This window comes from Macrobrachium nipponense, chromosome 9, assembly GCF_015104395.2.
Source record: "Macrobrachium nipponense isolate FS-2020 chromosome 9, ASM1510439v2, whole genome shotgun sequence".
Lineage (NCBI taxonomy): Eukaryota > Metazoa > Arthropoda > Malacostraca > Decapoda > Palaemonidae > Macrobrachium > Macrobrachium nipponense.
The window spans coordinates 56,218,867-56,243,091 of record NC_061110.1 but is presented as its reverse complement, the minus strand read 5'-3'; the positions used below and the strand labels follow the sequence as shown (position 1 = coordinate 56,243,091).

The window sequence follows — 24,225 nt, the reverse complement described above, 5'->3', positions numbered from 1 at the left end:
AAGACTTCATGGACACTGTCTATGAGTCTGCTTTGCCTCAAGAGCCTCAGCGAGGTAGTGACCTGTGACAGAGCTCTTCTGGATCTTGTCAATGGGGGCTTACCCGCTTACACGATAGAACCTTATTAGGATCTTTGTCAATGGGGACTAGCCCACTTACATGACAAAGCCTTTTTGGATCTTGTCAATGGGGGCTTACCCACTTACAAGACAGAACCTTTTTGGATCTTGTCAATGGAGGCTTACCCACTTACATGACAGAACCTATTCCAAGAATTCGAGCATTTGGCGAGGTTCCCGAATATCGTAATAATTATCGTTTTCAGAAACCTCTTCCAACACAACCGCAGGAGAAGAGCGCTTCCTAGGGGAGGAACTCTGCGAAGGAGAAGCACTTCTATCAACTGAAGAGCGCCTGGCAGGAGTAGGGCGCTTGCTGCTAGTCTGGCGCCTGTCTGGAGAGGTGCTTCTGTCTACTGGAGAGCGCCTAGCCAGAGAAAAGATCCTGCTGGGATCCTGGTGGCTGTTGGGATCCTGGCGCCTGTCAGGAGAGGCGCTTCTGTACACTGAAGAGCGCCTAGCAGGAGAAGGGATCCTACTGGGATCCTGGCACCTGTTGGGATCCTGGCACCTGTTGGGATCCTGGCGCCTGTCAGGAGAGGCGCTTCTGTACACTGAAGAATGCCTGGCAGGAAAAGGGATCCTGCTGGGATCCTGGCGCCTGTCAGGAGAGGTGCTTCTGTACACTACCGTATCCAAGCGCTTAGGAGACAGGCGCCTTGCGGCTACCGAGTCCTAATCCGTGCGTCTGGTAGCTTGGCGTTTAGAGGCTGCTTCTTGAGAAGCCAGGCGCTTTGGAGTCTGGTGTAACACAGTTGTCGTGTCATCAGGCTGGCGCTTACTGATATTATGGCCAGAAATTGAATCCGAATCATCTCTATTCTCCAAAGGCGAACACTCAACTCGCGTAAGTTCCTTCTCTTGTTTAGGTACATCAGACTGGCGCTTATCAGTCACCTCGTGACTGGAAGACTTATGCTTCCTCCTCTTCTTCAACATCGGTCTCTTTACTTCCTCAGAAGTCGAACAGAACGCTTCCGGCGCCTCCCAAAAACTACACGACGGCTCTTCCACAGAAGCCGCGATCTTCTTCTTGGGAACTGTGGCTGGCGAAACTTGTCTCGTTCTCTTTAGTGGACGAGATTCGTCCTTAGACCTCCAACCTCTGCAAGGCGAATCGTTTGCGCTCAAAGAAGACGAAAGACACTTCTGCGATACTCCTTGAACACCTTTATAGCATTGCTCTTCTTCCTCAGCCGAACTTGCGGCAGAATCGCCTGAGGGGACGACTGCTCGGGTGTCAATTCCGCTCGTCTCCCTTCGGCTTTCGGCATGCCTCCTCCCAATGTCCGGGGAGTTTGGCAGGGGCCTAGGCCTAGGAGAACGAGAGGACCGAACAGCCGCCTCCTCCACTGCACTATCACTTAACACAACACTTTTCTTATTCTTATCTAGCATCAAAGTATGCACAGATTCTCCTAATCTATCCATTGCTGCCATAAGCACGCTAAATCTTAAATCCATCTGTTCCCGTAAGCTGGCAACGGTGTCGCGTTCGGGAACAACGGTGTCAGGGTCAGGTAATATGTTAGGCGGATCTGGGTTAGACATAGAACAAGGAAAATCCTCTCTCTCTAATTCCTGAGAAGCTAAGGAAGAAGTCCTAGATGAAGCTTTCCTAATTTATCTTTTTCTAGCTTTCTCATATAACTCTCTAACTCCTTCCAGCCTCTATCAGTCAAATCCTTACATTCATCACATGTTAAACTTTTGCTACAGTTCTGACCTCTGCAATTAGCGCACAAAGTGTGTGGGTCTAACCTAGCTTTAAGAAACCTGGTTTTGCAACCCTTGCTGCAAACCCTAAGGTGAGATCCCGAATCTGACATTATAAATTTAAACCCTGATGAAAATCACACAATTATTGCCTATCTGGCTAAATAAAGATAAATAGCAACTGCCCGAAAGCCAAATCACAAAGAGTACGTCACCAAATTGATGAGTATCCGTCGTGAAAAAGCAAAGAAATTCCACCAAACAAAACCGGTGTTCCGGTTGCGACGGCAGAAAAATTCTGAGGTTTAGTTGTGGTAGTTCTACATTCCCCGGTAGAGGGAGGGGGTACGGGAATCACCTGACCAATCAATTCGCGCTGCCGCGAAATTCAAAATTCTGCAGTGACGTCAGAGACTACAGCTATATGTAAAAATATAGTTTCTTTGGTGTTTCGTTGCAAGGAAGCAATGGGACCAACGGCTTTACATGATTTCCGAACCACGTTGAGAGTGAACTTCTATCTCCAAAAACACACATCTCTCACTCCTCAGTGGAATGCCCTAGAATCAAACTTGCGTCCACCGAGGTGGCAGGTCAAGACCATACTGACCACGCCACTGAGATGCTATGTACATATATAGTACAGTAGTACCTCAGGCTTCGTACCTAATCTGTTCCATAAGGCTGTTAAAAATGATTTGTCCGCAGTATGACATATCCCCATAAGAAATAATGGGAATCAAGATCATTCATTCCAGCCAACCCAAAAAATCCCCCTTTTCACATTTTCTTTTATTATTAATGTGTTAAAAAGTTAAAACAAGAGTGTAAAATAATATTTGAGGAAACCAAAATGGTCACAGTAGGGAAAGGTTGATAAAATCCAATTTTAATCACACAAAAACTGAAGGAAAGTTCAGAATATGCATGTGGTACAGATGAGGATGTTGAGAATAGTATATGGAATTACAAGAACAGACAGGCCCATGAAAGAAGACTACAGCTGTTTGCTTATATTATACAGATAGGAAGGTCATGTGTGCATTTATATATATATACATATACATATGAGAGAGAGAGAGAGAGAGAGAGAGAGAGAGAGAGAGAGAGAGAGAGAGAGAGAGAGAGAGAGAGAGAGAGAGAGACTTACTTTCTATATTTTAGCGACCCCATTACTGTTGGTATCGTTTATCGGCTTTTTGGTTCTACAGGGCTTGTTCAATATATAAGTGTCAAGACCGCCACATACAATACAAACAACGAATATGCATGTTTTCCTTGGCTCTTTTAAAAAGTCATCCTTTACTTCTCTGTATCCAATAATGCTGCATATAGTCTCATATTACTATTGTATTAATATATAATACAAACCAACCAATCATGTTTTGGTTTGGAAAAATCAGCTGAGTAGAGACTTAGCTCAGTTCAGAAAGATTTTCTTGCTTCTATTTATCATAAATTAATCTCTAGAAACTATTCATATGGGACAAGGTTATTTATTGTTATATGAAGTGTTTTTAAGCTGAAATATGCCTTAAATAAGTCTTGTTATGAACTACAGTTAGTTATTCTTTTCGTTAATTGATGATACCATTGTCAGGTTATTGGTGGCTAGGCCTCAACGCCAAGAAAACGCCTCATGAAACAAACATAATGAATTTGCATCTTTTCCTTGGGTCTTTTAAAGTTATGCTTTACTTCACTGTATCCAATAAAACTGTATGAGTCTCATATTACTACAGTATTATGGAATATAAACAAAACAATCATGGTTTTGGTTTGGTAAAAATAAGTTGAGAGCGGAGTTAAGATTATTTCACTGTATTTAACTTGATTCAGAGCAATTTTCTTGCTTCGATTCACTGTAAATTAATCTCTAGAAACTATTTATATGATACAAGCTTCTTTTTCATTATACAAAGTGTCTTAACCCTCTTGTGCACAGGCCAAAAATATAAGGTGTAAGGTACACGACTTTTCCTCCGGGCCAAAAGGAGCATGCGCAAGGAAATTTTTTTTGGCAAAATTCGGTACGTCCTAACTATAACTAATATATGATTCTGCTTAGTGTTATTATGTCGGCAAATGATTGAATTATTTCCTTAAGCAATCAGAACATCTTACGAGGCTTAGAAAAATCGTAGATATTTGGAAATAATTATGAAAAATATAATATTTAGGTTTGGGGGGTTTATTTTAAACCTTAATTGTGTAGAAATGTCTGTTCTTTCACATGGAAGCAATAATTTTGCTATAAATGTGTTTGCTAATGAGCTGTAATTGATTAAAAAAATCAGCATTTTTTTATGGAGAGCAATTTTCAAATTTTTCAACCTACTTATGATGATGTTTTGTATCGTAGCTAAGTAAGCTGGCGGCACCAGGTTTGAGTTTTCTTCGTGATTCATCTGTTGACCCAATGGTGTCAACTACAATTTTCTATAATTGACACTCCCCCCCAACAAAATCACCTTACATATGATGAGCCAGGCACGTCATCTGTGCACTTAAGGAAAAAATTTCATCGACATGCTAAACATCATCAGATCACGAGAGGGTTAAGTTGAAATATGACTTATATACAGCTTGTTGTCAAGTTATATTTCCTTTATAGATGGTGTCCGGAGCATGTCCATTCGCTTTTTTCATCCTATTTCATAATACAGGTATTCTCCTACTTAGGATGGGGGTTAGGTTCCGAAAAAACCATCGTACGTCGAAAAAAATCATATCTTCAATATAACCTAGCCTACACTAGGGTAATCAGTACCATCTTTATATATATGGTAGCGTACCCTACACTACACAGTATATTTAAACATATAAAGCAAAGTAATTATTAATTTCAGCTAATTCTCTGGGTTCAATGCATATTAGCTCATGATAATTCAGTACTAGGAGAAACTGAATATCGGCATAACTGAGCGATACATATCAGGCTGCTGATGCCTACACATAATTATGGAATAAAAACATAGCTAATATGCATCTTTTCCATGAATCTTTTAAAAAATATACATTATCCTATTATATTGTATGTATTCTCATATGTATTGTATCATAAAATACTAACAGAGGTTAATGTTTTGGTTTGGAAATCAGCTGATGGTGAATACAAGTTTATTTAATTGGATTTAACTCAATTCAGAGCGAATTGTTTTGATTCTAGTTAGCATAAAAGATTATCTAGATACTTTACTAATATGAGACAAGGTCATCTTTTCGTTATAAGACGTGTTAATTTTAAGTCAAAATATGAATTTAATGTCTTGTTAGGAACTATATTATTTTTTTCGTTAAGAGATTGCTTTGTGGGCATGTTTATTGTGTAAAGAAAATTACGTAATTCAATTTGCTATTTTCACTTGATTTCTTTGTAGTATGAGCTTCACAGATATGTTATTCATCTTTTATCGACGTGAAAACATCAGTAAACTGTATTCTTTCAAGACCTGAAGTTTTGATTAAAATGATTCCCTCTCAACTTCATCTACGGTTGTGTTTGATCGGATAAGTTTACAGGAATTTTATCTTTGTTACCGATGCACAATAACAGTCATTACCAGATCGAAGTGTTCTCAACTTGAGCAACAATTTTGTTTAAATTTTACAGTATATTTCCTTGCTGATCTTTGATCACTTATAACATAACTGCAGTAATTGTTTACTATCGTACGATGGCTGAAATACAAGCCAAATGGATGGTGTTATCCAATTCGGTTGTACTTAGCAAAATGTTGTTTCTCGTTTGGTTGTTCATGGCTGTACACATTTACCAAACTAGTAACCACTAAAATAAAAATTTCACAATTCTCTTTTACATCCCCATTGTAAAATCGGCATGGAAACAGTAAATTGTGTTCTTTCATGGCCAGTATCTTTTATTAAAATACTTTTTTCTCCACTATTATTTGCGGTTGAATTTCCTCCATGTTGCTGATGCACGATAATTTATAGTCATTAGCAGTGAATTTTTTTTTTTTTTTTTTTTTCGTCTCAGTTCAGCTACTACTGCAGTTTAAATTTACCAATACTATATTTCCTTACCAATATTTTCTCCATACCAAATAAAGGCATAATGCAAAAATATTTAAGTCCTGTTTTTTTACTATTGTACGATGGCTGAAATGCAAGCAAAACATTGTTGTTATCAGATTTGGTTCAGTTGTTGTAGCAAAACAACTGTTATCATTCAGTTGTTTATGGCAATAGCGTTTAAGCTAACAATTATAATGTTACTAATGATATCTTTATCATTCTCTTTTGCTTTTTCAACTTATTCCACTAGAAGATATAAATAAAGAGATGGAGGAAACATTAGCAGTCTGAAAAAAGTAACTTTTTTTTTCTCCTCTATTACTAGGCCAAGATTTACCAGTTCATCAAATCTGACATTAAAAATTTGTAGAACTACTGTGCATACCATAGTAAATGATTAGACAAATGAAATTTCACATTTTCATTAAAGAGTTTAACATATTATGGCAAAATATCTAACCATGACCCTGTCTAAGGCATCGTTAACAAGTCTAGGCCACTGTAAGGTGACTTGGGACGCCTGTAGACTTTTGAATTTCAGTCAGCGACGACTTTCGTTTAGTGTAGGCCCCCAAGAATGGAACCCATCATTAACCAGGGGATTGACTGTACTGTAAAGTAAATTACTGAGAGAGAGAGAGAGAGAGAGAGAGAGATGAGAGAGGAAGAGAGAGAGAGCGAGAGAGAGAGAAGAGAGAGAGAGAGAGAGAGAGAGAGAGAGAGAGAATTAGCACAAAAATTGAAGTAAGGTTTGGAATATGCAGTACAGATGAGGATGTTGAGAATAGTATATGGAATTACAAGAACAGACAGGATCAGAAATGATTTAGTCAAGGAACAGTTAAGGTAGGGGAAGATCATAGATGGCCCATGAAAGAAGACTACAGTGGTTTGCTTATGTTATACAGAGATAGGAAGGCCATGTGTGTATTTGTGAGAGAGAGAGAGAGAGAGAGAGAGAGAGAGAGAGAGAGAGAGAGAGAGAGAGAGATTGATCATGGAAGTGGAGGGAAGGAACCCTGAGGGAAGGAAAAGTGAAAGTTCTGAAAGAAGGGTAAAATAACGCATGACGTGAGAGAAGTTCAGTAAGTCGAGATGTATTGGACAGGGGAGAGTCAAGAAGGCTGACAGAATCAGGAACCCCATATAGAAATGGGTGGAGCTGAAGACATCACATTAAGGCACAATACAGGAAACTACCTAATGAATTTTACTGTAAAACTGTGGCATAGTGTAAAAAGCCTACATCAAAATGTCAGCACTCACCAAAACTGAAGGCGTTTTTGCTTCCCCAGTGTCACTTCCAGCAACCGATGCTCTACTTCCTGGAACTCTGTTGTGCTGAAAACATTTCCAATATTTATTTGCAATTAACATTCATTACATTCAATAACACTAATCACTAAGTGATACATTTTATTGCCTAATATATACTTGTTTACTTAAAATGTTAGTTTACATATGAGTTACTCATCACTAAATACAAGATTTAAATATAAATGCAGCATGGATACTTTATAAAAGTGCTATGCATTAGCAGATGAACTTTCCACGGAATAAAATCTGGATCTATAGAACTTCAGAATGCTATAGAAATAATATCAGCATTATGAAGGATATGATGAGCAAGGAAGAGCCGAGACTGCAAATAACATGGCAAAATATGACATTTTTATAATAAAGTAACTTTTTGTATATACTTACCCCATAATTACACAGCTATAAATTTAACTTATTACAGCAGTTTGAATTCAATATTTGCAGTTAACACTTCAAACTATTGTGTAGGTGACCAATTCCACCCACTAGCAAGAGAATAGGAAAGACTGTCAGCAGAAAGCTCAGTTTGTTCATGCCTCATGTCCATCAGGTGCCAATTATATACAAAAGAAATTATTATAAAAGTGTCATCTCTGTATATGTAACTTGCCCAGTACTTACTGTATAACTCGCATTATCATGCAACTTTTGAAGACCCAATTTTGAAGCTAATTTTAAGGAGGTTGCATCATACATCGAGATATAAAATTAGCATATGTAATATTCACATACTACTAGTCTATGATAAAATGCAAACATAATGAAAGTGCATCTTTTCCATGGATCTTTTAAAAAGCTATGCTTTACTTCACTGCATCTAATAATATCACATGTACAGTGGTCACCCCTTATTCACGGGGGATGCGTACCAGACCTCCCCATGAATAGTTGAATATGCCAATAATTGGAACCCCTACAAAACCGCTGAAAACCACCTATTATATTGGTTAAAACTCAAAAAAACCCACTAAAAGTGTTTATACTATATATATATTTTCATCACAAAGAGTGCATTTTAAAATGGAAAAAAAAATGGATATTTCTCATATAAAAATACCGCAAATAGGAGAATTTTCCGCGAATAATATGGGGAAATGTTCCCGGGAGAAATCCGTGAATGTGTGAGTCCGCGAATCCGGAGAAAGCGAATACGGGGGCCCACTGTATTTTCATATTACTATTGTATTATAAAATACAAACATAGCAATCAATGTTTTGTTTTGGAAATCAGCTGAGGTTGATTGCGAAGCAAGTTTATTTTGCTGCACTGAACTCAAATGAGAGCGATTTTCTTGCTTCTAGTTAGCATAAATGAATCTCAAGATACTATTATTAACCCTTAAATGCCAAAGCGGTAAAAAAAAAATTCTCCCCCGTGTGCCGGAGGTGTTTCAGAGTGAGCACGGAAGCGGAAAAAATATTTTTTTCAAAAAATCACAGCGCGCTTAGTTTTCAAGATTAAGAGTTCATTTTTGGCTCCTTTTTTTGTCATTGCCTGAAGTTTAGTATGCAACCAACAGAAATGAAAAAAATTATCATCATCATATATAAATAATGCAATATATGATAGCGCAAAAACGAAATTTCATATATAATTGTATTCAAATCGCGCTGTGCGCAAAACGGTTAAAGGTAACAAGTTACTTTTTTTTCATTGTAATGTACACTAAATTGCGATCATTTTGGTATATAACACATTGTAAAAAAATAAAAGCAACACAGAGAAAATATTATCACAAAATAATGCATGAATTCGTAATGCGCGGATGTAAAAAAATGTTTTTTTTTCAAAAATTCACCATAAATCTAAATATTGTTCTAGAGACTTCCAATTTGTTTCAAAATGAAGACAAATGATTGAATATTATGATACTGTAAGAGTTTTAGCTTAGAATTGCAGTTTATGACCATTTCGGACGAGTTAAAGTTGACCAAATTTCGACATTTTTATATATATATTTTTATATGCAAATATTGCAAAAATGAGAAAAGCTACAGCCTTCAAATATTTTTGTTTGTATTCTTCATGAATTTGCGCAAATTTTCATATATGAAACTCTATAAAACACCTAACATGAAAAGGAGCAAATATTAGGAGAATGCGACGTACACATTTCGGAGATTTGCGGCCGCGAATCGGCGCGCAGAGGGATAGAATTTTTTTTTTTTTAAATTCACCATGAATCTAAATATTGTGCTAGACACTTCGAATTTGTTTCAAAATGAAGATAAATGACTGTGTATTACTAGATTGTAAGAGTTTTAGCTTACAATTGCATTTTTTGACTATTTCGGTAGAGTCAAAGTTGACTGAACGTGGTTTTTTTTCTATTTATCGTGATTTATATGCAAATATTTTGAAAAAGAGAAAAGCTACAACCTTCAATCATTTTTTGTTTTATTCTAAATGAAATTGCACACATTTTCATATATAAAACTTTATGTAACGGCTAATTTTAAATGGTGCAAACATTTCGACAATCGCAAGAAAAAATTTCAGATTTTTTTCAGTAGAGTTACCGCGCGGACGTAAGGAAAATGTTTTTTTCTTCATAAATTCACCATAAATCGAAATATTGCGATAGAGACTTCCAATTCGTTGCAAAATTAAGGTAAATGACTGAATATTACTAGAATATAAGTGTTTTAGCTTACAATTGCGTTTTTCGACCATTTTGGTAGAGTCAAAGTTGACCGAAGGTTGAAATTTTTGCACTTAATGTTATTTATATGAAAATATTTCAAAACTGATAAAAGCTACAACCATGGGTTGTTTTTAGTTGTATTGTGCATGAAATTGCGCACATTTCCATATATAAAACTTTATGTAACAGCAAATTTAAAATGGTGCAAACATTAGTGCAATCGCACGAAAAAAAATTTTTTGGAAGTTACCGCGCGGACGTAAGGAAAAACTTTTTTCATAAATTCACCATAAATCGAAATATTGTGCTAGACTTCCAATTTGTTGCAAAATGAAGGCAAATGATTTAATATTACTAGAATATAAGAGTTTTAGCTTACAATTGCGTTTTTTGACCATTTCGTTAGAGTCAAAGTTGACCGAAGGTTGAAATTTTTGCACTTATCGTTATTTATATGAAAATATTTCAAAACTGATAAAAGCTACAATCATGGGTATTTTTTGGTTGTATTCTAAATGAAATTGCGCACATTTTCATATATAATACTTCATGTAAAGGATAATTTAAAACTGTGCAAAAGTTATGTCAAAGTGACGAAATAATTTTTGAGATGTGTCACTGATACTTTTTAATGCGATAAAAAAGAAATTCGCGCTTGCGCGCCTGCGTAACGATTGTAAACAAAACAACGCCTTTTTTGAGTCGACGTATGGTACGTCCATTCGGCATACGGGAGACATTTTGACTCGACGTTTAATACGTCCATTCGGCGTTTAAGGATTAATATGGGACAAGGTTATTTTGCATTATATGAAGTATTTTCAAGTCAAAAGATCACTTTAATACATATCGTTGTGCAAGAAATCGTTATTTTTTTGTTAGTAGATGGCGCTGTGGGCATGTTTATTGCGTAAAAAAATCAACAGATTGTGTTCGATATTTTCACTTGATTTTATCAGAATACTACGAGCTTTACATTTATCTTTTATCAAAGTGAAAACTGTAAAATGTGTTCTTTCATGCCAAATAGTTTTCATTAAAACATTTCTCTCAAATTTTGTTTACTGTCGAAGGCTGCAGTTTCATCCATGTTGCAGATGCACGATAATTGTTGTTAGCAGATGAACATTCTTTCCCCAGCTTCAGCTACAAGTATCAGCTTTAAATTTAGCAGTATATGCCGTTACATCTTTTCTCTATAGCGAATGAGCATATAGTAATGTAAAAATATATCAGTCCTATTCTACTTAATCCTTTAACGCCGACTGGACGTATGGTACGTCAATATAAATAGTTTTTTTTTTTTAATTCGCGGAAAAATAGTTATAGGCCTACTAGGCGAAAACTTTCGAATCACTCGCCTTGGGGGATGCTGAGAGCTCACGGATCAAGGCGTTGTTTTGTTTACAATCGTTACGCGGGCGCGCAAGTGTGAATTTCTTTCTTCTTGCACTAAAAAGTATCAGCGACACATCTCAGAAATTATTTCGTCACCGACACAATTTTTGCACCATTTTATACTAGCCGTTACATGGAGTATTACATATGAAAATGTGCGCAATTTTATGTAGAATACAACAAAGAACAACTCATGGTTGTAGCTTTTACCAGTTTTGAAATATTTTCATATAAATAACAATAAGTGCCAAAATTTCAACCTTAGGTCAACTTTGACTACCGAAATGGTCGAAAAACGCAATTGTAAGCTAAAACTCTTATATTCTAGTAATATTCAATCATTTACCTTCATTTTGCAACAAATTGGGAGTCTAGCACAATATTGCAATTTATGGTGATTTTATGAAAAAAACTTTTTCCTTACGTCCGCGCTGTAACTCTTCCGAAAAATCATAAATTTTTTTGTGCGATTGTCGTAATGTTTGCACCATTTTAAACTAGCCGTTACATGAAGTTTTATATATGAAAATGTGCGCAATTTCATGTAGAATACAACAAAAAATGCTCATGATTGTAGCTTTTCTCATTTTTGAAATATTTGCATATAAATCAAGATAAATAGAAAAAAAAACCATGTTCGGTCAACTTTGACTCTACCAAAAGTCGAAAAACACAATTGTAAGCTAAAACTCTTACAGTCTAGTAATATTTAGTCATTTATCTTCATTTTGAAATAAATTCAAAGTCTATAGCACAACATTTAGATTTATGGTGAATTTAAAAAAAAAAAAACTTTCCTTGCCTCCGCGGGTGGATTCTCCGGCGCAAATCTCCGAAAAGCGTACGTCGCACTCTCGTTATATTTGCTCAGTTTCATATTAGGCATTTCATAGAGTTTTATATATGAAAATGTGCGCAATTTCATGTAGAATACAAAAAAAATAATTGAATGTTGTAGCTTTTCTCATTTTTGAAATATTTGCATTTTAAAAAAATATAAAAAAATTCGACATTCGGTCAACTTTAACTCGTCCGAAATGGTCGAAAACTGCAATTGTAAGCTAAAATTCTTACAGTATAATAATATTCAATCATTTATCTTCATTTTGAAACAAATTGGAAGGCTCTAGAACAATATTTAGATTTATGGTGAATTAAAAAAAAAAAATTTTACGTCCGCGCGTTACGAATTCATGCATCATTTTGTGATAATATTTTCTCTGTGTTGCTTTGATTGTTTTACAATGTGTTATATACCAAAAAGATCACAATTTAGTGTACAATACAAAGAAAAAAATTAACACATTAGCATTAACCGTTTTGCCCACAGCGCGATTTGAATACAATTATATATGAAACTTTGTTTTCGTGCTATAATATATCGCATTATTTATATAGTTTTTTTTTTCATTTCTGATGGTTGCATACTAAACTTCAGGCAATGACAAATAAAGGAGCCAAAAATTAACTCTTAATCTTGAAAACTAAGCGCGCTGTGATATTTTAAAAAAAAATATTTTTTCTGCTTCGGCCCTCACTCCGAGAACCCCCTTGGCATACGGGAGACGATTTTTATTATACCCCTTCGGCGCAAGAGGGTTAACAGCTCTTCATATTAACCATCCCAGTTTACTGTTACAAGAGTATCAATCCGTTGCGATTGAAAGGTTTCTTGCTTGCCAAGCTTTACTGTGTGTACCATGGCTCTTACAGGGACATGGGACTTCATCTAAAATTTAAGAAATCCAATATTCCAGAACCTGACAATTTTACGCTATAAAACAATGAGTGTGTTCTAATCCTACATTATTTCTTCTGTCATAAATATTAGTGGAAAAAAATGCCAATGACAGGGACCAGAATATGCAATAATTCTCAATCACTCACTGTTCCTTTAATTTCATGTTCCATGCAACCTGACCTATAAACACACTCCACATAAAAAAATACACTAAACTTGACAAAAGCTTGATGACTGAGTACATTACTTACTTTATAATCTTTGTTATAGCCTTCCTTTACACATTCTGGACATTCCCAGCTATTTGGTAAATCTTCATTGACAATACCATCGACATTTTCAAACTGCAAAGTAAATGAAGAAAAATAATAATCTCTATACAACTATTTACATACATGTGTCACAGCCTGAATTTTAAAACATGAGACGATTATGTAAATATTTTCAACTAATGAGAACTTACCTTGTTTGAAAGACAAGGAAGATGAGAAACTTTATAGCATACACAGCATTCAAATAAACTATTGGGGACATTAGGAGGTGGTTTTTGTATTCCGAGTGACACTGTCCTTCCCCAACCATCCAATTCGCATTCATAACAAACAGCAGCGGCAGGAAGCATTGGCTGAAAAGAAACATCAATGTCAGTTTCACTGGTATTGTGTATTAACATAATTAAATACTTGCAGGAACATGAAGTGTATTAACATATTTAAATACTTGCGGGAACTTGAAAAAACAGGTGAACCCAAAAAATTTCGCGATAGGATTAGCTCAACTTACAACCGAATGATAACACAACTGGTGTGATAACATATTAGCGGGACTCTGTGATTATTATACAGTAAAAAATTTTACTTTGCACCTGAAACTGACCATGTGATTTTTTAATACATCAATGTTCCATCCCAATTATATACCCACAGTATAAAATAATTCAATTTACTCTACAATCTTTACAGAATAATTTTGATGATGAACTCCAAATAGCAGAAACTCTATATGACACCCACTTTCCCTTCCTTTCAGTATCCTTGAAAGATCTAAAGTCAATTATATGTTTCTATGAGAAAGCCTGTTATTTGCCTATGATGACCGCCAGTCACCAGATGAGGAAATCCCAATAGCAGACACACATGACACTCAATTTCCCTTCCCAATCATTATTCTTGAAAGACAAAGTAACGTGTGGATTTGTACAGAAAACCTGTTATTTGCCACAATTGCCATTGTCACTGTTAAATGAAAACCCAATAGCAGACTCGACAAGACACCCACTTTCCCTTCCCTTTCACTATCCCTGAAAGATCAAAGGCAAGTGTGGATTTATAGGAAAACCTGTTGTGGAGCTATAAATCACTATTGCACAATGTTCTACTCAGCCTGAAGACTTCATGTTGCGCAGCATTCTATACATCATATCCAAACCATCTAGAAGGAGTGAGACTGCTTCGCACCAGGCCTCTTAAAGTAAGTCTTAATGTTCCCAATATCATTTTGACAGCTTTGAAATTTACCCAATTTGAAATTTCGTAGGTATAAAAACCATAGCTTTCCATAAACGTGAGTATCCAATGTGCATTTGCACACACTGGCTGTGTAACAAAGATAGGCCTGGACATGCTGCCCTGACCTCTCATGGTCTACCCATGCCAATGTAGGGTCTGGGCTAATTGCAAACCATATCAAGATGGTAGATTTGGAATGAAGATGGGTGGCAGAGGTGGGTTTATCCTTAGGGTCTGTAAACGTAGGGAAAATACAGATAACTTCTAAAATTTTCCTTGTATTCCTACCAGGATACAAACATTAATTTTTCTTAAATGAAGAGACACCCCTTAGGCAGGAGTATGATCTATCTACTACTAGGTTTAACAGGTAACGATGAACTACAAACTCACAAGAACCTTACTTATGAGGGAATTCCTGAGAGGCCACTAACAGGAAAAGGTTCCCATATCCTTAGGAGCAAGTTTGTTCAAATGTGGGTGACCTGGCAAGGGTGGAAGGTGACCGGCCTCCCTACCAGTGTTTGCCATACACCTCATCTCTCCCCTTCAGGAAGGCTTCTTAGCATAGGTCCAACCATGACAGACTGAAATGCCCTCATAGCCATCACTCCAATTGTTCCTCTCCATGTGGTTAAACCTCACTCACTGCTGCTTGAACCTCTCCAGGCAGGAGCTGGTGTGGGAGTAGCAACTTTCATGACCCCAATGCCAACAAGCCCTCCTGACAAGTTGTTGACCTCCACCAAAACATCCTGTGACCAACAGAACCAGGGTAGCCTCATCAACTGCTTTGCCTCCAGACCAGGTCTTCCAGCAGCTCAAGGCATGAGAAGGACCAGGGTGCTCAAGATTCAAGGGACACTACTTCGCCAGAACCATATATTCTTAAAATGGCTTCGAACCCCTAGAAGCCCTTCACTTATCCTAGTCTACTGCCTTTGCAAACTCCTGGTTGACAGGAGGAGGAGGAGGAGGAGGAGGAGGAGGAGGAGGAGGAGGAGGAGGAGGAGGAGGAGGAGGAGGAGGAGGAGGAGGAGGAATATTTACTGTTTCCCAAGGTACTCTCTCCATGACTCTAGGTATACCATAGGCCTGCAGTGTGTAGAAGCTGGAGAGGGGACCTGAAAGGGGAGACCATCTGCTCTGAACCTGACTCTTGAATAGGGTGTGGTGTAGCGAAGACACTCCTTGGAGTCTCTCCTCCAATAAGAACAAATCATGCCCCTGCTATCTTTGCTCCAACATTCCAAACAAAGCCTTACCTCTCACCTTAACACAACGGCAAGTGACTTCTTATGGCTCTTTTTAGACTGTCCTTCTTGAAGATGTCAACCTCCTCCTTAGATACTTGGAAGGAGGGAGGTTGGAGTGCTGAGAATTGCAATCCCTTCTTAGCCCTGAAGTAAGCCACACCCTGGTACTCATTTCTAATGTGGAGAGGAAGGAGGGGGGAGGGAGCCCAACTTCCTCCCTTCATTGGCTGGAAGGGCCAGGACAGAGGGGGAGATGGCTGATGCCACATGGTCTGCCATTTTATCTCATAACTTTTTGAACCTTCAGTCACCCAAGGAAACCTCCAACAGACCTGAGATGTCACTTTTGAAAGGCTCTGGCAGATTTTCTTCCCCCTGCTAGATGCACAAATGGAAGAGCTGGAGAAAGTAGTAGAGGTTTAGAGAGGAGCTCAAGGTAAGTTCCCTAAACACCAAGACCTTCTCCTATTTCCTTAACTGCTTTTCATAATCTACACACACAAAGCCCCTCGGATATTCATTCTCCCTGCATGAAATGCACACCAAATGTGGGTCTAACATCATAAGGATCATTAACTTATTACAGGGTTTGTTCTTGCCTACACACCATTGCAGCTTGGGTTTCAACCCCAATGGCAGCCATCTCCAAGAACAAATGGGCCAAAACATGGCAGACTCATAGTATAGAGGAATAAAGGGAGTCCACAGTTAACGGCATTTTGGTTTTACAGCCCTTGGCTAACAACGACATGATTTTCGGCACCAGTAAGAAGTTTGTCAGCGCCTTAACTGGTTAATGGCACCATTAAACAGATGATAAGACACTTTTGGCATAATAAATGCCATTTTCTTGGTTAATGGCAATTTTCAGTTACCAGTGCTCAGCAACCATGACTGGAAACACATGGCATGCCCCAGCTGTGAGAATCCCAGTGGCATGCCCAGGCCTAGTTATGTTATCTCTTGTTTGTTAGCTGATATACAGCTGACATGCTCAATTGTGCACTGGATACCCCTTTAACAAAAAGCTTAAGTCCATATCCCCACAAGAACAAAAGTAGGTTCTAGTTATCCAACCACCTGAGAAAGCACAGTGTGGTTGATATGATTCATCCACTTAAGCTTCTGACACTCAGGTTATTACCCTCACTAGATCCAGACCTGGATACTGCAGTGGACTCAGGAACTCAAGTCAATCTCCTGCTGGAAGGTTTGGCGCAAGACCTTAAGGGGCATGCCGACTGATGAATATTGAAGAATTATTGAATTTTAGTTATTCAATTTTTCAACTATTTTATGTCTACATAAACATATTGTGACGAAGTGCCATGTATCTGGGTTACTACACTTACCAGTCATAAATTGTTACCTAACAAAAGCCAGACACCTGAACCCTCATCACAGGTACTAAACGACTGAATACTCTAAAGGCAACAGTGATCCCTTAACAACTTACTAGTATTGCAGAAAATCAGACTAAGTTCATCAAAACAGGTGTGAGGTAATCTTTTAAGTAATTAAATTAATCAAAGGGCATCACTCCATCAACAACTTTAAAAGTCTAAGTATTTCCCTGATTTCAGAAGTCTACGTACTTCCCTGGTTCTGAGTCACTTCAAGTTAATGAAGGAAAACAGATCAATTACCACTTTATGTTTCTACCTAACATCAATATAATTATATACTGGTATAAAATAAAGAAAACACTTATAAAAATTTTAAATACAAAAATTTATTATTAAGCTCAAAATTTATAAGTGAAATTCACAATATCAGGGAAAATTACTGTTACTTGAAAACAAAGTAAAATTTAATTAATTCTTGAATCAATTAAGTAAAATTAAATCAAATTAATTTATCAAAAAATTCAAGAAAATTAATTTAATTGAAATTCAAAGATGTTAGGCAATAAATTGAAATTTGGAAATTAATTCACAAGTGCTAAACAATAATAAAATTTGAAAAGAATTCTAAGTAAATGCAAATTAAGTCACACGTGTTAAATTTAATTAAATGTCAAATGATTAAGCAATGAAAATAATTAAGTCAATTAAATTGTGAATGCAAATGAAAATACAGAAAAATGTGGAAATTACAATTTCAAAAGTATCAATCACACAGAATATATATATAAAAAAAAGACACCCTTCAACAAGAAAATGGACAAATGCACAAAACACAAAAATCACTTCAAATGAATAAACACAAAACACAAAAATTTGCAATGTGTAAAAGTGTAAATCTTGTCACTCAATATATTGTAACCATTAGTTTTTACCAAACTTTCGTAACCATCTGTTATTAGTTATTAGTTTTTACCTAACCATTGTTCCTATCAGTTATTAGTTGCAACTAATAAAAATATACCACACTTAACCTTTTTGGTATACCAATTTCTTTCTTTCTTGCTGCAGCTTGCTTCACACTTTCACAAAACCAGGCGCCGTTACAATAACGTTTGTTCAGATTCCACAAAAAATACTAAATAATACTAAATATCAAATCTGAAATTTACAAATTACGAGTGACCATTCAATAAGTACGAAATTGTTACGTTACTTTAACAGATATCTAAAGTGCTATGAGAGAGAGAGAGAGAGAGAGAGAGAGAGAGAGAGAGAGAGAGAGAGAGAGAGAGAGAGAGAGAGAGAGAGAGAGAGAGATGTGAACGGTTTGAGTCTTTAAACCTGAATGAAAAACTTCTCCCTTACGGAAGCTGGACAGGGGAGATGTCACAAAACGTTTTGAGACAATTCTTTCTAGAAGCTTCGAAATCTTGCGCAACTTTACATACAATACGTGTAATCTACACGTAGCTTTGACAAATACATACGCGTACGAGACAATTCTGCTTAAAAAAACACACGTACTCGACTCGATCGATCGAAGCTGAAGTCCCTTATCACACATGATGACAGAATCCCAAAACACAATGAAGGCTTGAGCTCGCTTATCAAACGTATTGACAGATTTAGAAAAATAATTAGCTTTGAACGGACATAGATATTCTCTCTCTTTCTACATTCTACGTTATATATATATTCTCTTACATATGTAATGCAGAAATCTGAACACACATTTTAAACATCCTATCTCTAAGCTATCTAGGAATCTGAAAAAACGTTGCCAAAATTCTACATAACATTTTATACAGTCTAAGAGGGGATATAAGCATTAACATACATTGCTTAGACAGTGGGATTTTAAATGACGTTATTTTGATATAACAATGTTTCATGTATACTTACCTGCCAGGTATATATATAGCTATATCCTCTGTCGCACTGGCAGAATTTTCAAAACTTGCGGCAACCGCTAGATCACTGGTAGTTCAGGTGATCGCCACCCCGTTCCCGTGGCCCTGGCGCTCGGAACTATTCCCATTTTCATCAGATTTTCTCTGAACCCTGTAGCTCTCAACTAGGACGTGACCTGAATGTTGAAGAAGCTATCAGAAGGGTCTGACAACTGGACGTGACAACGGGCATTCATGCTAGGAGTGGTTAGACCACCTGAACCACACACACGCACCACCACTAACAAATCGACTTCAAAGACTGAAGAGGGAATATACCCTCTCAGACAACCATAAAAACACTTTAACCTAATTAAAACCCCCCTAGCATGTAAGTAGGTTATGGGGTGGAAACTCCTTTGCCCAATACTGCCCCTGAGGACACACAAGGGCCCAACGTTTGACAGTTGTCAAAAGTTGTCTTGACGTCTCTTAGATAATGGGAGGCCAAAAACTGAATTGGTCCTCCAAAACGTCGTCTCTATAAAATTCTTGAGGGCCATATTTTTCTTGAATGCTAAGGACGTAGCTACCGCTTCAACTTCGTGCGCCTTGACTTTAAGTAGTCCGAAGCTTCCCTTTTGGCAAAACATATGTGCTTCTTTAAATAGTTCACTTAGGAAGAAGATGATAGCATTTCGTCATGGGTCTACTAGGCTCTTCACTGAACACCAAAGAGATCCTGAACCCACAAGGTCGGACAGACCCATAATTTTAAAGGACCTTGGCCAAGGATTAGATGGGTTCTCGTTCTTGGCCAAGAAGTCCTCCTAGAACGTGCACACTTCCTTGTTGTGTTTCCAACCTATATCTTTATTAATCGCCTGAAGTTCGCTAATTCTTTTAGCTGTGGCCAAAGCAACTAAAAAGATGGTCTTCTTCGAGATATCTCTCAAAGACGCTATACTTATAGGCTCAAACTTATTAGTGCCTAAGAACTTCAGTACGATATCCAGATTCCAAGAAGGGGCTTTGCATTGACGCTCCTTCCTTGTTTCAAAAGACCTGAGGTCGTCTCTAAGATCCAAGTCATTGGAAATATCTAAGCCTGTGTGTTTAAACACCGCGGCCAGCATACTTCTGTATCCTTTGACCATTTGATTTGACAAACCTGCTTCCTTCTTCAAATACAGGAGGAAGTCTGCACTTTGGGTAACAGAGGTAAGGCGGTGGTCCCCGGGTTACGACGGTTCCGGCTTACGACGTTCCGAGGTTACGACGCTTTTTCTTAAATATTCAATGGAAAAATCCGTCCTGGGTTACGACGCTTGTTCCGAGGTTACGACGCTGACGCTTCCGACGCTCCGAGTTAACGACGCTTTTAAAAAACGCATACTATGATAAAAATCCTTTATAGTTTAGCACAGTATATTAATAAAAATAAGTTTCTGGTTAGATTACAACAAAAATTTTGAGATTATGATGATTTTCGACACTTTTTTATGTTGTATTTTTCTATGTTTTTTAGTGACCCTCATATGCGGAACTAGTTTCCGAGCGAATGAATACATACTAGTTTACATATAACAGTCCAAAAGCGCAAATAATGAAAAAATCATTGCTTGTTTCCAGTAATAATAACAAAACGAAGTTTCTGGTTAGATTACAACGCAAATTCCAAGTATCCAAAGAGAGACATTATCCAGTAATTTGATCAGACGAGAGAGAGAGAGAGAGAGAGAGAGAGAGAGAGAGAGAGAGAGAGAGAGAGAGAGAGAGAGAGAGAGAGAGAGGCGTCTTCCGACGCTCCGAGTTAAGGACAGAGAAGTGTTCGTTTCGTTAAACGGTTTGAGATTATGATGATTTTCGACACTTTTTATGTTGTATTTTTCTATGTTTTTTTAGTGAACGCCTCATAATGCGGAAACTTAGTTTCTGAGCCGGAATGAATACATACTAGTTTACACATAACCAGTCCAAAAGGCATACAAATAAATGAAAAAATCCAATTGCTTGTTTCCAGTAAGAATAACAACAAAACGAACGTTTCTGGTTAGATTACAACGCCAAATTTCCAAGTAATCCAAAAGAGAGGACATTATCCAGTAATTTGATCAGAGAGAGAGAGAGGAGAGGAGAGAGAGAGAGAGAGTAGAGAGAGATGAGAGCGAGAGAGAGGAGAGGAGGAGAGAGTGGAGAGAGGCTTTATGGTTAGGATGACGCAAATTCAATCGGGACATACAAGGTACACATTAATAGGACCGTACAGGGATCAAGAACAGATGAGGATCTCCATGAGCAGGAAAAGGATCCACAAAGTTCTCACACGAGCAACGAAGAATTCGCGACCGCCTGAGAGAGAGAAGAGAGAGAGGCCGTCTTCCGACGCTCCGAGTTAAGGACAGAGAAGTGGTTCGTTTCGTTAAACGGGTTGAGATTATGAATGATTTTCGACCACTTTTAGTGTTGTGATTTTTCTATGTTTTTTAGTGACGCCTCATATGCGGAACTAGTTTCCGAGCGAATGAATACATACTAGTTTACATATAAACAGTCCAAAAGCGCAAATAATGAAAAAATCATTGCTTGTTTCCAGTAATAATAACAAAACGAATTTTTTGGTTAGATTACAACGCAAATTCCAAGTATCCAAAGAGAGACATTATCCAGTAATTTGATCAGAGAGAGAGAGAGAGAGAGAGAGAGAGAGAAGAGGAGAGAGAGAGAGAGAGAGAGGCGTCTTCCGACGCTCCGAGTTAAGGACAGAGAAGTGTTCGTTTCGTTAAACGGCCTCTGACTCATGCCAGTAAATGTTTTGTTGATACAAATAATATACTGTAAGCCTATTTAAAGATACGTTTACTTTAATTAGTCTATATGATACGTAAATAGTAATCAACTGTTCTTGTAGCCCTCAATATTAGGCAAAATCGAAGTATCCAAAGAGAGACATTATCCAGTACGTATTTGATCAGAGAGAGAGAGAGAGAGAGAGAGAGAGAGAGAGAGAGAGAGAGAGAGAGAGAAGAGAGGAGAGAGACGAAGAAGAGAGAGAGAGAGAGAGACGCTTTGGCAACAATGGTCTCGGGGGTTTTTATAGCTTCCTTCTGCTTGATGATCGTGGATATTGTTTTAGGAAGGATTTCGACCATACTCGTTTGCCAAATCGACGATACGAACGCCACATTCATGTTTTGCTTCCATCGAAATCATTTTCTTGGGTTTTTTCTTATCACCTGCTTTGTCTTTAGCTTTGAGACCCATGGTTAATAATGAAATAGACAAAATAACACGAAAAATAGGCGCAAATACAACGAACTAAACAACGACGTGTTAACATGCAGCACCAACAAACAAACAGACTGAACGCCATTTATCGGTCGCCTATACAACTAACACTCATCGCAAAATCGTATCTCAAATATTTCGTTGTATATCAAAGCTTGTATTTTCGCAAATTTTCTGTTATATCTCAAAACATTCGTATATTAGGGCAATCGTATGTCAAGTTTCCAAGTAATTTGATCAGAGAGAGAGAGAGACGCTTTGGCAACAATGGTCTCGGGGATTGACGTAATGTTTATTTTCTGAACAGATAGGACAGAGAAGTGTTCGTTTCATTAAACGGCCTCTGACTCATGGCAGGAAATGTTTTGTTGATACTAATATATAAGCCTATTTAAAGATACATTTACTTTAATTAGTCTATATGATACGTAAATAGTAATCAGCTGTTCTTGTAGCCCTCAAGATTTTGCAAAATCACTCCAGGTTGTACATAAAACTTCAAGAATGTAGTGTCACCAGAGGATTACAATAGTTTTTACCTTCAAGAACCAGCATTCTTTTATGAAAATAACTCCAGGTTGTACATAAAACTACAGGAAACAACATGTAGTGTAACCAAAGGATTACAAGTAAGGTTTTTATAACTTTTTATTAGTTTAAGACATATTTCCAAGTGTCGTTCCGGCTTACGACGATTTTCGGCTTACGACGCGTCTCAAGAACGGAACCCCCGTCGTAACCCGGGAGGGACTGCCTGTACTGGATGAAAAAACCTTCTGCTTCTTGCCCCACTACGGAAGGTCTCCCACTTCGACTGGTACATCATATTTGAGGCTCTTCGCGCTCTAGCCACTGCTTTGGCCGCTTCTCTAGAAAATCCCCTCGCTTTGACAAGTCTTTCAATAGTCTGAACGCAGTCAGACCCAGAGAGAGGGTGTTCTTGTGAAACCTGTTGAAGTGAAGTTGTTTGAGTGTATCTACTCTTGCGGGCAGTGTTCTTGGTGTGTCCACTGTCCATTTCAGTACCTCTGTGAACTAATTTTGGGCCGGCCAGTAGGGAGATATGAGAGTAAGTCTTGTCCCGTAACTCTCCCTGAACTTTTTCATGACCTTTCCTAAAACCTTGAACAGGGGAAAGGCGTAAGCATCCAGACCCGTCCAATCGCATTCTCCTATCCCCATGCAGTGAAGTTCTACTTCTCGGTAGTGGATAGGACACCGACACTCCATGGTGGATGTCGATGGTATGGGTACTGGGACAAGCCATTAGAACGAAGTAATGATTGATCTGGAACAACCGAACTAAGCCCACAGCGAAGTTCGTAACTGACTTGGGAGCTATGACAGCTGCCGACTGACTACGTTTGGTAGTGAGGAAAGTTGCCCAAGCATCGGAGGAAGTCACTTGACCTTCGCCCTAAAAGGGTTATGCCGAGAGATTAAACAAATCGTATTTGTTTGTCACCGATGCCAGATGGCAAGGAGATGCTTCTCTAAAGGCATGAGCCCAACAGGCGAAAGTCAATTGCCTTTTAGAGACCGAGGTCCCTGATGGCAAGACATCTCATAGCATAGTTGAATCTCAGCTAAGGAGAAACAACACTAAGTGACGTTGAAGACGAAGGTATACAGAGAATGCAACCTACGTCTTCACAGCCTAATCGAGAGAAAAATTCTCAAGATTCTGAACCTGTGCTTCCAAATGGCTGAAAACGCTAACCGCTATTTCATTGCTGTCCGGTGAAGAGTCGTAGTTGCAATGAAAGCGGGACACTTTTCAGTAATAAAAACACAGGGAAGTACTGCCTGAAGAACTGCTTCTCATGGGCTGAACATTTGGAAGTAGAGCTGGCAGGTCGAGGAGTAGGCGATGTCTTCCAATACATCTGTTAATTCGGGGTGAACAATGAACAATTGCACACCCACGAATACGAGACATTTTGAAGACAAACTCAGATGT

The 24,225-nt window shown here is 37.9% G+C and overlaps 1 protein-coding gene across 4 annotated transcripts in view; it reads right to left on the bottom strand.

Moving 5' to 3' along the window:
- Positions 1-24,225, bottom strand: part of LOC135218315 (lysine-specific demethylase 2A-like) — a 198,793-nt gene that overhangs the window by 62,079 nt on the left and 112,489 nt on the right. For all 4 annotated transcript variants that reach the window (XM_064254539.1, XM_064254541.1, XM_064254540.1 and 1 more), the window contains 3 exons: positions 13,442-13,603; positions 13,230-13,322; positions 7,141-7,215 (listed from right to left, as the gene is read on the bottom strand). In XM_064254539.1, the coding sequence (XP_064110609.1) occupies positions 7,141-7,215; positions 13,230-13,322; positions 13,442-13,603 (330 nt within the window). The remainder of the gene's footprint in view (positions 1-7,140; positions 7,216-13,229; positions 13,323-13,441; positions 13,604-24,225) is intronic.